The sequence below is a fragment of the Vicugna pacos genome, unplaced genomic scaffold (assembly GCF_048564905.1).
Source record: "Vicugna pacos unplaced genomic scaffold, VicPac4 scaffold_77, whole genome shotgun sequence".
NCBI classification, from domain to species: Eukaryota; Metazoa; Chordata; class Mammalia; order Artiodactyla; family Camelidae; genus Vicugna; species Vicugna pacos.
The window spans coordinates 2,453,073-2,472,808 of NW_027328758.1; the positions used below are offsets into that span (position 1 = coordinate 2,453,073).

The 19,736-nt window shown below is 40.0% G+C and overlaps 1 protein-coding gene across 2 annotated transcripts in view; it reads left to right on the plus strand.

Moving 5' to 3' along the window:
- The first annotated feature begins 8,800 nt into the window (after nucleotides 1–8,800).
- LOC116277339 (trafficking protein particle complex subunit 9-like) overlaps nucleotides 8,801–19,736 on the plus strand; it is a 29,600-nt gene continuing 18,664 nt past the window's right edge. Inside the window, exon 1 of one of the 2 annotated variants that reach the window (XR_012070230.1) lies at nucleotides 8,801–9,054. Coding sequence is in view for 1 of the 2 variants with exons in the window: in XM_072957809.1 (XP_072813910.1) it covers nucleotides 9,029–9,054 (26 nt within the window). In the remaining variant the exon portion in view is untranslated. The remainder of the gene's footprint in view (nucleotides 9,055–19,736) is intronic. The other variant, XM_072957809.1, reaches the window with a different exon arrangement.

The following is a 19,736-nucleotide window of genomic DNA, read 5'->3' on the forward strand; positions in this document are numbered from 1 at the left end:
GGCTGTAGAAACATGCTAGATGACAAGAAAGAGCAAGTCCATTGCATGCTAGTATTTTAGATTGAGTTATTCTTTTATCGATTGAAATTAAATCAGGCTGACCCCCTGAGCCCTCCCATGAGCTCTTTCCACCTTCCTACAAGTGATACTGCTCTTGTTGCTGCATGTTCCCTGCCCCCAGCCTTGATTTTGGAGTTGAGTAAGTCACCATCAGTGAAGCCCTCTCTTTAAAAGTTGAAGAGAACATTTGCTCCTTCTCTCTCATTGGGGACTTGGATGAAATGAGTTACCAGATAAAGAATAGAGCCCCACCTCATTCTGAACCCCGCTCTTTCCGTTCTTTTCTCCAGGGGAAAAAAGTACAATTCAACAGTATAAAGATTGTGAGCTAATGAGATAGACAAGACAACTGATCATTTATTAAATACCCTTTCATGCTAGAAACAAATGTATTATACACACAAACAGCACACAAAGCACGGTAGAACCGTGGTTACAAACTTGGGTCCGAGTTCGAGTCCTGCTCTGGAGTGACCAGTCCTGTGAGATGGAGAACTGGTAGGTCGGCTTAGCCTCTCCAGGACTGGTTTTCTGTCCTGCAGAGACGGGGCTCGCTAGGCGTCCCCCCCCGTAGAGTTGCTGTGGGGTGTAAACGATGCGCGTGGGCAGCCAGAGCACAGCTGCTCGTTCCTCGTAAGTGCAGGATCGCATAGCTTTTGCTGTGACGGCTTTATGACCGCCCTGTGTAGACTCTCAGTGCTCCGAAGGGATGCCTTGTGGTTTGGAGATGGGATTCTCACTTCTGTAAATACCCAAGGATAGTGTTATTGGGCCCCGCTGATTTGAATCTCTTCTTTAGAAAGTACATAATGTAGATATATTTTTCAAGCATGCGTGCTTTTTTTCTTTTACTATTTAAAATTCTACCCTCTCATCTCTTGGTGTGACTTTTCATGGAATCCAGGAAACAGCCCTAAGCTACCTGCCTCTTCACACTTCTCTGTGGTGGTTTCCTTCCCTGACTAGAAGAGGGTTTTGCATAGGAAATTTTATTTGGTCCCCTTTTCTTGGAGTCTCTCTGTCTGTCTGCCCATCTCTCACCTCTCAATCTGTCCATTTATCGACCCACTGATTCTTCTGACATGTTCCAAAATGCATTTCAGGCAGCTTACAGAAGAACAGATACCAAATAAACAGGTGAGAAAATGAGGCCAAGTTCATACAGTGAAGCTAGGAGGCGAGTCTTTATGACGGTTGTAGGCGTGAGACACACGCCTCTTCCCTGTGACTTACAAGATGGACAGCAAGAGTGTGCCTAAGGCTCCCAGCAGACACAGGGAAACAGGGTTTGTGGGAGATGCTCATTGACCGTGAAATAATGAAGTGGCTGAGCTACTTAGGCTTAGAAGAATATTTTGAGTGTCTTCCAAAATCAGAGTATTGCATCTTTTCTTTTGTGAGAGTTCTACGTATAGTTGGCTACATTCTATACCTGGAAGTTTCTCCAAAACTGCTTCCCACGTGAGTCCCATGGCTCGGGAATGGGGTGGTTCTGCTCATTGACGGGGGTTGGCCCGAAACAGAAAATGAGAGCCTCAAAGGAGCCTGGGATTTGTCAGTTATGTTTTGTCAGTTCTGTAGAGTTCAAAAAATGCTTTCACAGTTTCTCTCCATCTGAGGAAGCAGCGTGCTCTCTTACCGGCATCAGGAGCTCAGGGCCACGGGATGGTGGGGGCTGACTGCACTGCCTTCAAGACAGCTGAGCTAGTCACTGCAGGTGTGGTTCTTTTACATAATTCATTTCATGTTCTTTACTAGAATGTTTCAACAGGGAGTTAATTAACTGAGTTAATTAACATCAAATAAGTATGATCTTTGTTGAAAAGACATTTATAGGCAGAATATAAGCTGTGTAGACTTTAAAAACCGTTTCATTACTGAAATTTCATTTGGGAAGATACACAGTTTATCTTATATATGCCTCTCTTAAAGTAACAAAGAAACCAGACAGGAAAGGCAGAGGATGGTTTCTGTTCTTCCTCTCGGCTTGCAGGTGCCCTCACGCCCAGTAGCATCAATCCAGGCACCAGCACTGACACTGGCCGTGCTCAGAACTGCCTCAGCTCTGAAGACACTGCTGACAAATAGAAGGGGGCCGCGCCCTGTTACAGCAGGTGCTGTCACTCTGTGGGTCCTTATGTAACTGCGTGGTGTTAATCAGGATCGCCCGTTGTACATTGTGTGACGCTGCTGTCTTGTCTCCTAGCTACTTGTTTCTCTAAGTATTCATGTATTATTCTCCAATGTGTGGTACTACACACCTGAAAATGCTTTTTTCAGATGAAAAAGAATGTGCATTTAAAATAATAAGTCTGAAAAAGGGGTCAAAGTTGCTATCCTGGTCCCACTATTCAAAGATAATAATTAATACGTTAATGTATATTTTCGTCAGCGTGTATCACCTCTGTCATAAAAAACCAGAGAGCACTCTGTGCCTGTTTACTGTGTGGACACCTCCATTTTCCATTCGGCTTTTTATATGTTTTTCTACAATATTCTATCTCCCCTGGCATGATTTTCGATGACCAGTATAGCATTCTGTCTTGTGGAGGCATCGTCCATTTTACTTCGGACTTAAACTTTTAAATTCCAAGTATAGTTAACTGAAATACTGAAAAGAGAACTGTGGTGGTACAGGAAGGCCCTACCTCCCTTCCCCTTATTTCCGAAGAGTAAAAGCTGTTGAAAATTTGGTATATATATTTCATGACCCTTATGCCTATGACATACATATATACACACATATGAGAATTCTATATATACGTGTGTATATATATGCTTTATTTAAAAATGAGACCATACTATATGTTTTTCTGCTGCTCGCTTTATTCACTCAGGTGTATATCATACACGTCCTCCCACTCCAGACTCACCCAGTCCTTTCAGAAAGAGTGGAGGGTTCTCCTGATGTGCGGGTGTGGTCTCTTGTCCACGGACACCTTTGGTGGGAGAATGCTGTGGACAAGGCCCTGGACCACGGCGAAACGCCGGCTCCCCTCAGTGCTCGCAGGTCTCTGTGATTTACCGCATCATTGTCTTGATGGTGGACACTTAAGTTTTCTCCATTTTCCACTGTCAGAAAGGATGTTTGACTGGCATCCTTCTTGTACAGACATTCCTGTGATCTTGTATGTGTATTCCTTTAGTTAAGGCTTCTGGAAATTTAGTCCCTGGATGTGACATTTACATTCATCACAGACTCCTTTCAAGTGACTCTAGAAATTCCTTCTCCAGTGGGGAATGAAAAGATGTACAATTACCTATGTAACCAATTCTCTATTGCTGGATATGATTTCACTTAATTTTTTCTTCACACCATTGTAAACAGTGCTGTGTAAATGCCCTGAAAGGTGCATTTTTTGGACTGATTTTCCTTTTTCCTAAAGGAAACGATTCCTAGAAGTGGTGTTGAGTCAGTGTGTACGTACGTTTTTCAGAGTTTACATATCCATTGACATGTCGTCCTCCGAAAATGTCGCTCATGGTTTGTTCTCCCACAAATGGACACTAGCTAGAATATGTATTAAAAATGTTTGCCAATATGATGAGCAAAAGTGCTTTTTCATTGTTTTAGTTTGCATTTGATGACCAATGAGGTATTGAGCATTTTTTACTCATTAGCCACTTGACTTTTTTAAAATTAATGATACCTTTTTTCCTTTGCACACATTTAAGTGGGGGAGCTTCTTGTTGCTTTGTGACAGCTCTGTGTATGTTATGAACATTAACCCCTTGTCTTCATCAACATGTATCACAGAGCTTTTTCTTGTCATTTCTTGCCTTTCATTTTGTTCAGGAGTTTTTTTATTTTGGTTGTGTCTCAAAATATTCATATGATAGTAAATGTCTTCCTTATGGATTTTATCTTTGACATTATTCTTAGAAATACTTTCTTATAATGGAATAAATTTCTTCTGTAGGTTTTTTTTTTAATCTCTAACATGGAGATGATAATAGTACTTGTTAATGTAAGGGTAAGTTGAGTTAATAAGAGCAAAGTGTTGTACTTGCTGTTATTAGTACTTTTTAATATTTATATCACTGTCTGTAATTTATCTTCTGCTCCTTATGACAGGAATAGGATTTATTCTTTCCAGGTGATTCTCTGATTGTCCCAGGACAATTATTGAAGACATACTTTTCTCTTTGATTTGAAATCCCACCTGTACAAAATACTTACGTACACTAGAGTCTCTTTTTGAGCTCATGGTTCCTTTCTGTCAATCTGCCTTTCTTACTCCAGCACCATATGTTATATATTGTAAAAATTTATTTAATAATTGGCAGTCAGAATCTTTTTTGATTATTTTGTTCCATCCTAAATTTTCTTGTCTAGAATTATGACTTTATTATTCCTGAAGAATTCAAAAATATTTTGTTCAAGTTAAAAAAAAAATCAGATTGGCGTTTTCATGGGAATTTTTAGTAAGTTTTGAATTATTCTAAAGAGAACTTACATCTTTACAAAACTGCCTTCCTCCATGCAATTTGTTGATGTCTCTACATTCACACCTCTTACTTTACCCCTCAGTAGAATCCTGAAGTTTCTCCATTTAGAACATGGCCATTATTTTTGAATTTATTCCAGATTATTGTTTATGTTTTTGTCAATTTTGTAAGTGAGAATTTTTTGCTATTATATTTTTAAATGCTTAAAACTGACATTTAGAAAGGAAGATTAGGTTTGTAAATACTCACTTTGTAACTTGTCATTTAAAATTGTTAAGTATTAAGTACTTGTTCCAGAATCCTTTCTTTTTTGTTTTTAAAAATTTGTGTCCAAGATTCTCAAAATGGTCTTAGCTAAGTAGTATAGGTGGGGAGACAAATGGAGAGAGGTTGTGAGGCTCATGTACAAACTGTGAGCAGTTTCATGGCTACCTTTAGGCTGGAGAAGCCACAGAAGAGACCAGGTTAGACCAGGGATGGCTTCGTATGCACTTGAAAGCCAGCTTTCCTGCCTGTATGGTGAAGCCTGGTGGGCGTGGCAGGTAGATGATCAAGGTCTGATCAAGGTCATTGGCTGCACAGAGCGCTGTGTCTGTGAGAACTGGTGACCATTGCCATGGGAAATGCTTGGTGCCAGGAACACTGCAGAGGAGCTGGGGAGTCTGTGTGTTAAGGATTTTCCAGTCCTGGGAGTGGGAAGATCAGACTCTGCATTCAGATCTGAGTTTGAATTCATCCTCTTTAGTTTACTGGTCCTCTGACTTTTGTCAAGTTATACATCCTGTTTGAACTCCTGTCTCTCAAAACAGGAGACCTACGGCCTGCTGCTAGAGTGTTTGATCAGGGTAAATGATTTGTGTCTATAAGATGCCACGTACAGTCACAAGCTCAGTAAGAATTGGGCTGTCGCCTCTTCTTCTGCAACTTAGTGCTCGATAAGTCATCAGGGGAAAGCGAGTCCCTAATTTATATGTGGTGCAAGGAAGAACAAAACTAACATCTTGCCTTTCCCTGGCAGTATTCTTACTTCTTTGCTTCGTGTACCTCTTTCCTCCTTTACTCTTCTCTTTCACCTCCTCCACCAAGTTCCTGAGACTCTCTCAGAACACCAGATTCAAATTACTTTAAATGTTGGCTCATCCCCATGAAATGACAGTGACATAAAAAGAACTGTACACATCCCAGACATGATTGTATTTGATTTACACACACACACGTGCACACACACACACACACACACACATCTGGCTACCTCCCATTTGCTGAGGGAGAAGGACCACTTTTTCTGAGTTTTCATTTACTGAGCGTGAGAGCAAAGTCTCTTGAGCAGAATTTCGCCTGGCTTCATGCATGGTTTTTTAAATTGGATTTCTGCTTTGTGTCCATAGAAATATTCTCCTATTAGAAGAGAGGAAGTGGAGACATAGATATTCTGCTGACATATTGGTGTCATCATATTTGAGTTTTAAACGACTTAAGACAGCATAGAGTCGTAACTTTTTATGGGTGAGAATCCATGATGGTGTAAGTTGAACAAGAACCTGGGTCTCCTGCCATCATGTCCACGCGGGTGAAGAGGCAACTGGTTGGGGGATGGCAGGGATCCTTCTTGCTTATGTTCCAGGGTCTTGTTAGTTTTCATTGCTCAGCTGCCTTTAGTTTATATTCATGTGCCCTCTCATGGGAAGGTCACTCTTTACTGATTGACTGAGTTTCTAATCAGCAAAAAGCTCTGGACCCACTCATATTTTCCAGAGTTTTTCTTCTGACTTGCTGACACTTTATATAAATGAGACCTAACAAACTACTGGATATAAAATCCTTATTGTTTTCCCTCAAGTTCCTTAGGAATGGGGTGCTGTCTCAGGCTGTCTAAGGCTAGATCTGAACAAATATAGGGTGATAGGCTGTGCTGCTGGACCCTCCCCAGTCGAATTGGTTTTCCACCTTAGTTTTTAGAATCAGGCAGATGAGTTCAAATCTTGTCTCTACCAGTTATTAGCTTTGTGACCTTGGGGAAGTAACTTTACTTTTTTGAGTTCCAATTTTCTTTATCTGTAAATAAGTTCTGTATTTATTATATGGTTTTTGTTTTAGAATTGAATGAGCTAATTCCCTCGTTTATACCTAGAGTACTTACCGCGTTGTTGTATGATGGTTCCTTGGTAGTTGATTACTAAGGCACTCGGCAGTGAGAAAGGGGGTGGGGCCCCCTGGATCAAAGAGCTTATATTCCAGGATATGCTTGTAAAAGACTGGATTGCAGTGGATTTTTAGTAAATGTCCATTCCTTTTCTAATCCCCATTGATTGTGTATATATTTTTATACTAATATATGAACAATTTGTTTTTGCAATTTAAATATTTGTATTATTTAAAGAATGTAACTATAACAAAAATACGTGAAATAAAATGATTTGACTTTTATTTTCCTTTCAATAGGCAAAACAAAATAAAATAGAAAAGAAAAGAAAAAGTATTGAAGGAGTAGAAATAATTTTATTTCCGTGGAATTAACTCCCTATATTATGTTTTTCTGTTGTGTTGTTAAACAGCATATAAAATTGACAGTTTGTGACTTCAGTGTTGATAGCTAGGTGAATATACTTTCTTTTTGTGGTTGTCTTTGATGAATTATTTGCACTAGATCATAAATGATGTGCATGTTACATATTGGAAACAAGGAAACAGTGGATAAATACTACCTCCAATGCAGTCATTTTGTTACCGAGCCCAAACTCGTTCTGCTTGCCACATGACAGGCCAATAAACTGGGAGATGAAGTGTTGGAGCATGGAATAGTGACTTTATTTGCAACGCTGGCAGACCCAGAAGACGGCAGATTGATGTCCTCGAGATCCATCTTCCCCAAGTCAGAATTCAATCTCCTTTTATAATAAAAAGGGGCTGGGTTGTGGTTGGTTGTTGCATACTTCTTGCTGCATGAATTGTTTGTCCTCTGAATCCGCTGTTCTTGCAGGTGTCCATGTGGATCAAATCATGGTGCCCCTGTAAAACCTCCAAAAAAACAAAGGTTATTCTCTATTTTGCAACATGCCATCTCTACAGAAGTGCAGATGAGCTAACATTTTTAAAGATCAGGGCCAGGAGAATAGGCTTTCCTGTAGATTTCACGCTAAAGGCAACTTTCTTTTACAAATGGTGCAGATCTACCAAGTCTGAGCCTAGAAAACAGGGCACAGGTTTAAAGCCAAAAGAATAGATCAAACATAGGGTCAAAATTGTTCTTTTTTATTACAATTCCCTTTTCAGCTTCATAGATAATTTTAGTAAGAAACATGAGCAATTTTGTATTTTTGCTTCTTAATAACCGACAAGTGGGCCAACAATATTTTTGTGAGCAGGGATGCTGTGCAGGCCCTGGGGTGACAGCAAACTCTTGTTGGGGTGGCCGACCCTGCAACATGTCTGATGCCCTGTGAGTGTTGGTGAGGGTCCCCCTAGACAGGGGCTCTCTTCAGGAACCAGCATATGGGCATTGTCCTCTGGAGACCTGTTTTTCGGCTTCAGGAAATTTTTTCAGATACTGTGATTGAAAAATCACTCCAGCTGGGGATAGTTAGGGGAAAAAGGAAAAGGAAAAGTGTTTGGAGTAGAGTAGAAGAGTAGGACATAAGATCACGGATCCTGAGTACTTGGCAGCGGGGCCTCGGGAGAGAGGGGAGCACAGGTGGTGAGGGGCCTGGCTCCGGAACCAGCTCCTGTACCTGTCCCCGCGCCCAAGCCACATAGGTTTTAATTGACCTGGGCCACCTCTCTGGGCTGGATGTCACCCTGGGCAGAACCTTGAGAATCGAAGGTAAGGGGTGGGCAGCACTCACCTAGGGGGTCACTGAGGACTTCGTTCAAGTCCACAGTGCCTTTCTGGTCATGTGTCTTCACTTGTACTTTATCTCAGGATCTGTGGAGGAGGAACAAGGAACTCAGGGAAGGATCCAGGAAGATATCCGACTGTGTTAAGAGAGGAGAGAAAATGTGAAACGGGGAATGAGGACACTTGCAGCAAAGTAAAATGACTTCACAACTATTGCTTCAGAGCTGCAGGTGTGAGAGAGCCTAAGCCTGTCTCAGAGTGCAGAGGACAAGGGGAAAGGAACGGCAAAATTTCCACTGACAATTGAAATTTTGTTAAATAGCCTGATACTGTTGTTTGCATCACTTGAATGAATGCAGGCATATTTCTGTGGGCAATTACAGGTTCACTGAACCCCACCAGCCCCACTTGCCCCCATCGGGGATGGGCTTTCTCAAGCACAGTGCCCCTCCTGCTTGGGTGGGCCATGCTGCTGGTCCTCGCCTGGTGCCGGGCTGCTGCAGGGCACTGAGTCCGCGAGGCACGGCCTGTGATACATGACAGGAACATCTCTGCTCTTGACTGGGGGCCTCCGTTTCCCCTGCAGTGTAAGAATGCCAGTGACTGAGTTAGAAGCACGCTTCCAAGCTGTCCGTGTCCTCGGCATACAGAAGAGGAGCCTGGAAGCTTCCGAGTTTCTCCAGGATGCGGTCTACTTTCACCTTCGGCAGGTGAGTGTATGTCCTTATAGATGTTGAGGAATAACTGCAGTTTTCCTGGAACTTTCTCACCTCTAGTCCATCTGATTTTTCTGTGCTAGGATTCAGTATGGCCTGCTAAAGAATCTGGAGTGAGATCTTGAAACCCTGATGAAGAGGATTATTTATTTCATTTCTCTTTTACTTTTAAAATTCAGAATGATTCTTTCAGGAAATTTTGGTGGGGTTGGAGAATCAACTTTGCTGTTAACATCTTTGCTACCTGTTGCTTTATGCCTCTCACCTGTCTTCTGTCACTTGTGAGGCAGTTTCATTTGTGATTCTGCCTGGGTTGTTCATGTTATAAAATATAAATTCTATAAAAGTACAGTCTCTTTTACTCCGAAGACATTCCACAAATACTCCTTTAATCTGGGTGTGGTTTTAAGAAGACAGAATCATTAGAACATATAATTGCAAGTTGCTAGTGCAAAATCCCCAAATCAATAGTCTAGCTAAACATCTAAAATCTTTCTAATCTTCCTTGGATTTGTATGGAAAAGTGAAGCAGTTTGCTAAGAACACAAGACCAGGTTTAGAATACAGGCTGGTGTAGCTCAGCAGGTCCTCCCAAGCTGATGCTCTGCCAGAGGGTGGGGCCGAGGGAAAAGGGGGTGTCCTGCCCTCCCTGAGCTGACAATTTTATAGCAAAGACCTTCAGCAGGTGAAGAAATTGGGGTTTCTTCTAAGAACAGTGAGTTTGAAAAGAGTCCCAAAAGCACGGGAGTGGCACAATCCCATTTGTCTCAAGTAGGGGAGAGTGGCTGTGGGGCCACTTGGGAGACTCGTGAGTCCAGGTGCGCAGTGTTGGTGGCTTCCACTAGAGTGGTGGGACGGTCATTGGGTAAAAGCGAACAGATTGAAGGTATGTTTAGATGGTAAAAAGTAAAGGATTAATTCTGTCTGTGAATGTAGGATGGAGTAAGGCCCAGGCTTCTGTGTGAATTAATGAGGTAAAAGATACTCCTGCGGTGCTCTGAGGAGGAAAGCTGCAGAGGGAGTTCTGGGGGAAAACTGAGGAGTTCAGCTGTGGGTAAATTTAAAGGCTGTTAAATGTGTGGTCTGGGAGCTCAGGTGAGAGCCAGTAGTGAGTAGGGGGAGGGGAGAGGGACTTTCAAATCATTTTGTCTTGTGAACATACAAATAAATATGAGTAATGACTCACTTAACACCTCTGAATTCTGGATTTAAAGCCCAGTAAAATTTTGCTATTCAGACTGCAGAGGTTCTTTATTTTCTTAATAGAAATAAATAGAAACAAAATATTGGAGTTAAGGAATATCTTAGAATTGATGTGTGTCCTTGTTTGTATTTTGATACCTCATCTGTTTATAACCATAATCTACAAAAAGTTAGCTTGCTTAGCATAAGAGTTAAACAGGGAAGTGACACACACTGTTGGGGGTTGAAGCTGATTTTCTTGGGCAAATTATGTAGTCTCTCTGTGCCTTAGTTGCATCTTCTGTGACTGCCCCCGGGCCCCTCATCACAGCAGATTTCCTAGACTAGATGTTGGGAGGGAGGCTGCTGAAGGGAATAAGAAGTGGCAACTGCTAAGGATACTGAAGACAGAGACAAAAACAGGTTAAAGCCGATATACTGAGTGCTAATACCCTCAAAGGAGAAAGAATCCCGCAGTGTTTTGAGCCACTTAGCGTAAGAGAAACAAAATCAGGTGGACCCAAAGCTCTTGAGCATATGAGTATTGTGGGTGGGAGGGTGTCATCAGAAAAGTGTTGAGAAAAGGCCTCTTCGTTTCCCTTGACGTTTCCAGTAAGGATGCGGAGCAGAAGTGAAAACCCCCTACTTCACAGTTGAAGGTGCTGTTTTGTGCGAAACTGACCAAAGTTTGGAGACCAGTCATCAGCGGTGCTGGCAAATGAAGAGGCTTGTGGATTGGGTGGGGCACTTGCTGTGACTTCAGGTGATCTGTTGGCTGGGGGCTGTGAGGAGGGCAGTAGGTTTACAGGGTGGCCCGGGCATAATCCCTGGCTCTGAGGCTGCTGGTCTGATTAGCAGACCTGGGCACCCGCAGTCCTAATGGGGCAGCTCGGGATGTGGCCTGGGACACCTGCCGTGCTGAGGGCGAGAAGAGGGCTCCCCTGAGGGGGTGTCCCTGCGGAGAGTGTGAACGTCCTCCTGCAGGGGAGGAAGAGCCTCTGAGCAGGGGGCCGGATGCATAGGCAAGACCAGCCTAAGCACTGAGTTTTCTGGGAGCCGGAAGTCATACAGTGGCCCAAACCGCCTTGTTCCTGCGAGACTGGAGGGAAAAGATGCTGAAAAGACACGCTAGAGTCAGACCCTGTATTAAGTTATGAGTGACAGGAAAGGACTATTCAGGCAGGCACGAGAGAATCCTGTGGGCTTCCCAGCTGGGGTGTCACGCCGAAGGGAAGAACAGAGATATAGACTTTGCCACTTATTTGCGGTGTGACTTTGAGCAATATCACCCCACCTCTCTCTATATATCTTCATCTGTAAAGTGACAAAGTGACAAGCTCGTGTCATCAGAAGGCTTAGTTTAGCTCTGATCCTCTTTGTCCAGTCCTGTCAGTGCTGCCCTGCAAGGTTCTGCAGCTGCTGCTCTTACCCTGAGAAGGGAGGGCGTAGAGGGACATTGTAGCGCCCGAGGGCAGGAGGAGGGTGCTTTAAAACCAGTCATGTAACTGCCTGCAGCTGCAGACCTGCAGGCAGTTTGGTTCACGGTCCTTGAGAGGACTTTGGAGGCTTTAGGTCGTGGAGAGAACTTTGGAGGCCTTAGCGTCGTCTTAAGTCTTGTTTTCCCTTGGGGTCCGGATTTGCCTTTGCAGATTGATGTTGAAGCTTTGGGCTTCTGGCAAAGCTGTTTTCAGAGATGGGTATATACGTAAAATATCGTATAAAATAAAGTGATTTATTTAACGTGTGCGAATTTGCAGCTGTTGGGAAGAGCTCTGTTGGCCTGGTCTCCACCGAGTACACCAAGGGTCAGCAGAGCATTCGGGAGCGCAGGTAGCCTGCAGTGCTGCTGCGGGGTTTCTCCCCAGCAAGGCGCTCTGCTGAGTTGACTCTTCTATGAGTTTGGTTGCCAGAGGAGCAGACAGAAAGTTAATGAGTTCTGGAGGGATTGTATAATGACAGGAAGAATGAGGAAACCGTAGTTTTTCGGGACTAGAACACGCTTTTGGTTCCTGATTCAGTGTGTTCCATTACAGAATTGATGAGTTGTGTCTATTCTGGGACTTCATTGAAATAAACGTTCAGCCTTAATGTTAAGGGATTTGTTTTATTTGGCTGGAGGACTCGAGCCGGGATGACAGCCTCTCAGATCACTTTGAGGGACTGCTCCCAAGAGGTAGGGGAGGAGCTAGGATATATAGAAGCTAATTGGTAATTGGAACAATAAAAAAATTGCTTGTTATCTAAAGAAAACCAGATATCTCAAGTTCAAGTATTTAGTGCTTTTCTATGTATGGTGGGAAGCAAACATTTGGGTCATTGAATTCATTCCTTTGGCAAGCCCCTGGCTATCTAGGGCAGGTATCCTGTCCTTTCTTACTCTGAGTCCGCTCAGAGGGCACCTCTGTGAGTGGCTGAGAGGCCGGGCTTCAGGCCTCTCCTCGTTGGAGCTTGGCAGCAGCCACTGATGACTTGGATTCAGCATTCTTAGTTTACTGACATGGTTGCAGTATTTTCATTCACAGTGTTCCCCCTTGGTCCTAAATTCGACCAATATTTTGAGAGACATTTCATGACCAATTTTGTCCCACGGTGCTACGATGGCTCATTCCTAGTTCAGGTGAAGAATCTTCTGAATTGCCATTCAAGGTGTTAGATTTTTTTATTAGGCCTTGTTGATACTAAAAGTTCTCTGGATCACCTGTCTTACTAGTCTATTATGATCCAGGAAGTGTTTACCCTTCTTTGCTCATTCCCATACCTAGAATCACACTATTATATTTATTTTATTCAAAGTTATAAATTCTATCTGTTTCTTCAAGATGTTTAGCAATCATCAATCTTGTAGGCCTAGTTACACATTGGGAAATGTAACAGACAACAATTTTATAAATTAGACAGGATATAAGTAATACAACTAGTAACGTTAATAAAGTCACGAGTAAGAATTTAATAGTTGAGAAGTTGTATTTTTGGGTTAAAATTTTGTGTTTCTCATTGAGTTTGATCTTATGAGAAAGTTCATATTTATTTTCAGGCTCACAGCAGGTATTAATTGGCCAGGTGAAGTCTCCCACCTTGTAAGATCAACAGTGGCCTAAGCAGAACTATAATTTCTTTTGAGAATAATGTTTCTGAGGGCTATCTAGTTAGAGCCTTGTAGTAGGGAAACCCACCAAGGTAACACAGAAGTACTAGACATAGGTAATTTATCATAAGCTTAACAATTTGAGTAGTTCATAATCAAAGATTGGAGAAATTATCAAAGTAATTGTTATACAGGCCTGGTCCGGTGTCTTGGGTCAGCTGTCTAGCTCAGATGTCGTCTTCTTCTCATCCTGGCCTGGTAGCTTTTTCTCCAATTGGGCACTGCTTTAACGTGAGCAGTGCTCTATTGGCCAGTGCACTGCAGGGGCTGTTTCTGATAGGAAATGAATCCGAGAGTCTGTTTCCTTCAGCTTTGGTGTGTATGGTCTAGTTAAGAGTTCCTGATAAAGGGCCCTTCCATTCAGGTTGGAGACAGTAATTTAAGTCATCCATCTTCCAGTATGTATAATCCCCTGGCTGCAGGTCATGGGGCATTGGAACTTTACCCAAGGATAGATTACTGAGCTTCACAAACAAACCTACTGTATCCTTTTCATAATTCAATTAAACTGTACAGCAATGTGACATTACAGCAAGGAATGATCTGGGAAGTGTCTTAGTAAATATGGACCTCAATTAACAAAACTAGAATTAGTATCCACTAAAATATAATCTTTTTTTCTCTCTAAGGTTACCCTCAGTTTTCTCAAATAAAACCAAATGAAGATTAATTTCTTTACAAGTGAAGTCTGATTATTTGATAATATAGGCTATTTTAAATTGGCTGTGTTGGAAGTTTTAATACGGAGTCTCAGGGTAGAATGTTAATAAGGTTTGCTAAGGCCAAGAAAGCCACGTCAAGGCTTTTCATGGGTTTCTGCCTTACAGATTTAGGTAAATTCTTTTCTCTTTAAAATCCTTAAAATACCTTTATACTCCTATATCTATTAGGAGATGAACTTCCTAATTTGTCTGATAGAGCCACTGGGGACCTAAGTGTTTTTAGTCTCTTGAGGGATCAGATAGAGAGAAAAGATAACTGTTCCACGTGTGATTACATAGGTATAATTTATCAAATTGCTGTGAACCATAACTAGCTTAAGGAGAAGAGATTCTTTATGTCTGGGAAACAGGTTAAAAGCCAGTAGTATTTCAAACAATATCAAAAATTATAATCATATTCACCAGTTTACTCAGTCCCATGTAACTAATTCTTTTAATGAGAGTTTCCATTAGAACTTTAAAATTTCTTACCAAGTTTAGTTCAGTGCTATAGTTTGAAATTTATTGGAAAACAGTAAATCTCCTTGAAGAGAAAGCATTTTGCAAAACCAGCAGAAGAAAACAATTAACTGTCTATAAATGACAAAAGTTTTAAAAGCACGGTTAAACACCGTTACACTATAATCGATAAAGAAACCTGTTCACTATAACCATAATTATCACTGGTAACATTTCAGATATACCAGAATTTTAGGGAGTCCATATAATTTCTACAATATCTATATTAATAATATTTTCTCATTCAATATAACCTTAGAAGTTTTATGATTCATTTGACAATTCCATGTTATTTAAAATGCCAAATGAAAATTTATAGTTTAAAATCTCTCTTTGGGATGTTTCAGGGGCCCTCTGTAGCATCCCAAACTTAACTGGAGATTAAAAGAACTTTAATTAGAATTTGATATTTGTAGAGCCTGTTAAAAGATTTCAGAACACTTGGTCAGATAAACATATAGATCACTGTAAAGTAGTATTAATTCATTAACAAGAAAATACATCAAAAGTAAAGGCAGAACAGATCAGCTAAGTGGTATAAGTAGTTTTACAATCTGTTACTGAATGTGGATTAACATTTTAAGAAAATATTTTCCTCTTAACAGAGAGAAAACCAAATCTATTCTTGTACCAGCTTAGTTCTAAGTTTCACTTACGTTGCCCAATTTGATTCTAAACTTAGCCAATTCTGACCACGTACAAAACACTTTCCTCAGGTTACCTTTTCCACAAGCCTTCCACAGATTTCTATACTCATATTAGTGTGTCCCTTATTTTCTCTTCCATTCAGAAGTAACCAGCTTCAGGAGAAAGTCACTATTTTTCATTAACAAAATATAATTCCATTCTTATATCTTCCTTTACACATTTATATTACTTTCCTTGGATACTGAGATCATTCCCTTAATAATAGAGACTTTTTCGGTGTGGCACCAACCATTTATTAATATTTCTAAACACCTTTAGTTTCACTGTAAGAGGAAGTTAAATGTTAAGTAATTCATATTTCAATCTTATTTTATCTCATAATGGCATAGCTATTTAATAAATCCCATCATTTAACTTAATTTAGCACATCTCTAGAATTTAAAGATACCAAACGTTTACAGATTATCTTAAGCATACATTTTAAAAGTATATATTAAATATTTACCCAAAGCTCTCATCTCATTTGCATTTAATTTACTTAAAATTTTACCACACCACATTAATACTGTCTTTTTTTTTGACAAATCTGCAACAGATATAACAGGATTTTATTTGACTTTCATTAAACCTAGGTACAGTAAAGGTATTATACTTAATATTGATGACTTTAAAGATGTCTATATTAATTAGAACATCCTTAAACTAAACAATATCAAATATTATCTTAATATTGAATATTTTCCATTTCACGTGATGCTGAAAGTCAATTTGTTCAGTTTTTATCTTAAAAATACTTAATTTTTAAGTTCTTATTTTTTTACGTCAATTAAGCAGAGCTCTTTCACCTTGACTTTTTTTTTTATCAGTAGAAATATCTCACCACTATAATGTGTATGCTGGCTTATAATCAGACAAAAGCTAGAGATCTCATAGCTTCCCTTTAAAACTTACTTATAAGATAAGTATAATAAAAGTTGCAGTAAGCTGAATTTGCTTGCTCAAATCACTAAGGCTTACTATTTATGAAACAGACAGTTAAGATTTCTTCACAACGTCTGAAGGGCCCGTCAGAGTTCTGAGTTCTAAAATGCCAAAAATTTCTTGGCCTTAAGTTCTATTTCGTTGAGGGAATTAGGCTCAGTCTAAGGTCACTGTTTGTTGTATTTATATTTCTGATCTGCAAGACAAAGACACTCTCTTCCAGGTCCCCAGAGAACTTCTCTGTCAACCAGACCCAATTTTATCTCCTTAATTGACATTTTTGTGTCAGTGAGAAGAGCTGTAAACAAAGAATTCCATGTTTTAAAACTTTAAGGTTTACTGTATCATGTCTTCCAAAGCTTGCATAAGGCATTTAGTAAGGTCTCTTTTCCTTGAGTTATAAGTTAAACCCAGGGTAAAACTCTAATTATATTTTTTTATTAGCCACTCAATATTAGTTTTTAGATTTACGTTATATTGGACGGCTCATGTATCAATATTGGTTTCCTTTAATTTGTTCAATTAATATTTTCAGAGGGACAGATATGTGCCCAGCCTTATAATACCAAGAAGGGGAAGCGTTTTTCCACTGAAACATACCTATCCCACAACACAAGCAAAAGGATTGTATAAAGGCCATTTAAATATACCAATTTCACAATCTTTTATCTCAATTTTATTAAATCTTATACCTTTAATTTTTATATTTATTAGGTTTAATCAATAATTCTTATTTCTAGAAGGAGTGCCAGAAGCATTTTTTTTTTTTGTGCATTGTATATAATTTTATAGAAGTCTCTAGGATGCCCAAGTTTCAGCCAAAGAGCTTAGGCCCTTCTCAGTTTTTAATTTCATTAATTGGTCTGTTGTCGCAAATACTGATGAAGTATTTCAGTCTATATATACATATATTTTAAACTGTGGTAAATAAAACGGACTTGTTTGAACTTTAATGTTGGGGGGGAGTAGGTGATTTCTTTGGTCCTTTTTTTTTTTAACTTTACGTAATGTAGTATCAAAACCTTGTATGTAAATCCAAAAATGTCCATTTTATTTATCTCATTCAAAATAACCATATAAAAATATTTATCCATTTGGGATAAGCTACTTATCGTTTTTTAATGACATTTTTACAATCTATTTTCCAGTTATTCAATTTAATTAACATTAATTATTCTAAGTTTTTATTAGCATCTCTAGAACCATTTATTGGGAAGGAAAAACACAAATGTAGCTTTTCAAACCAGTTTTATTTTTTTAACTAAGTTCTTAGGTTAACCATTAGATATATTTTTCTACATTTAAACTTGATTTTAATAGGTACCAATAAAACAGCTGTTTATAATGAGATCTCTTTAAACTTTCACCAATTTAAAAGTTTTTCCAAATTAAAAGAGCCATCATATGGCCATCAATTTATATATATATTTATATATATATATATATATATATATATATATATATATATATATATATATATATAGTGATTTTAAACCAATAAGAAGAAGCGGCTCTTCCACATGATTGTCGGGGTGTTGCCTAAATAAAATTCAAAGGTTTTCTCTCCAAAAGCTAAAGGCCATTGTGGTCCAGGCTGATGCAACAAAGTTTAAGATGGCAAAATATCAGAAAATTGGTACAAAGAATTGCTTAGAATCCAATTTATTTGCGTGGCCACCATATGTACACAATACTTGAAACTTTTGTATGACAGAGTCCAAGGTTTCCTTTAAAAAATAAAGTAAACATATATATACATACATACACACACTTAATACACCCAGAGAAAGATAAAACATTTACATTTCAAGGACACAGGAAGAGAAATCCAAGTTCCCCCTAAAGGGGATTTTGTTTTTATAAGTTCAGAATTCCAAAAAATGTTTTTATCAGGCTTGTTAATTACTTTCAGAGTGAGTTTTTTTTTCTTAATCCCAATTATTGTTGTAAGTTTTGTATGTACATAAACCTGGCTGGGGTAATAGTTGGAGACAGGCAATCTGTCATTTCTTTTTCTTTTCTTTTCTTTTCTTTCTTTTTTTTTTTTTGTATGTTCTATTCCCCATTGTAAGGTCGGGTTCCCAGAATAAATTTGTTGGTAAGATTTCCCACAGGGACAATTCTGTGGCATGAAGTCTTTGTCACTACCACTGCTGGAAGATTCTCTGTCACCCGAGAAAGCTGTTACAAGCCAGGAGGATGGTCCGAATTTTCGAGTTGAAAGGTTCCTCATAAGAGTTTTACTTTTATCCTGAAAAATTCAATGGTTGTAACCAAATTGATGAAAATATTAGACCAGCCTCTTACCTAACCACTCAGTCCTGAACCCAGTGTCTTTGAACTTGGACTCACTCGGGATGTCTCCCCTGGTTGAGTATTTTCCTCATATATTTCCACCAGCCCCACTTTGGACATCTCCTCAAGGTGGGTATTTCCTGTTATCTTTCAACCAGGCCCCACCCAGTATGTCTCCACTGGGTGGGTAATTCACCCCAATTTCTTTCAACTGGAGGGCCACGTACCTGGATACACCGCCAGATAAAACTCAGGATCATCAACCAATATGTGAGATCCGAGAACCAGGAGAGACTCACCCAAATTCATCTGGACTCCCCGAGGAAACGGATGGCACAAAGGGCCACTGCTGGTACCAAGGCTCCGGTTACTCGGAGAGTCCAGGTGGAGAGAAGTCTGCCGTGGGTCCCTTCATGGTGTCCAAAACTGTTGACTGAAATACATGTGCAGCCTAAAAGTTAAGAGTTATGTTTTATTTGGCGGGAGGGCTCGAGCCGGGATGACAGCCTGCCAGATCTCTCTGAGGGACTACTCCAAAGAGGTTGCGAAGGAGCTAGGATATATAGGAACTTTACAACAAAGACCAGATTGTTGGAACAATAAAAGATTTCTTGTTATCTAAAGAAAGCCAGGTATCTCAAGTTCAAGACTTTAGTGCTTTTCTATGTATGGGAGGAAGCAAATATTTTGGACTCACTGAATTCATTCTTTAGACAAGCACCTAGCTATCTAGGACCAGTAGCCTGTCCTTTCTTATTCTGATTCTGCTCAGAGGACACCATTGTGAGTTGCTGTAGCAGCTGGGCTGCAGGCTTGTCCTAGCTGGGGGTGGTGGCAGCCTTTAATGACTTGGTTTCAGTATTCTTTGTTTACTGTCATGGTTGCAGTATTCTCATTCACATTGTACTATGTTCGTTCACAGACTGATTATGGATAATCTGCAAACTTGGAAAGCAACCGAGATGGAATTACTGCAGGTACCTTCTGCTTTAATAAGCCATGTGCAAACATATACATGGAGGAAACATACACTGGTATTTGGTGGTGTCGGGAAGGGTTTCTGCACATTACAGGAGAACTCAGTGCAGAATTCCTTAAGTCCACTTTTCTTTACTGTAGTGGTTTCTGAGAAATGTTTATGGTAATTAACCAACACTGACAAACGGTGGCACACATTGCGTTTAAGAGCTGGCCGGCTGCAAACT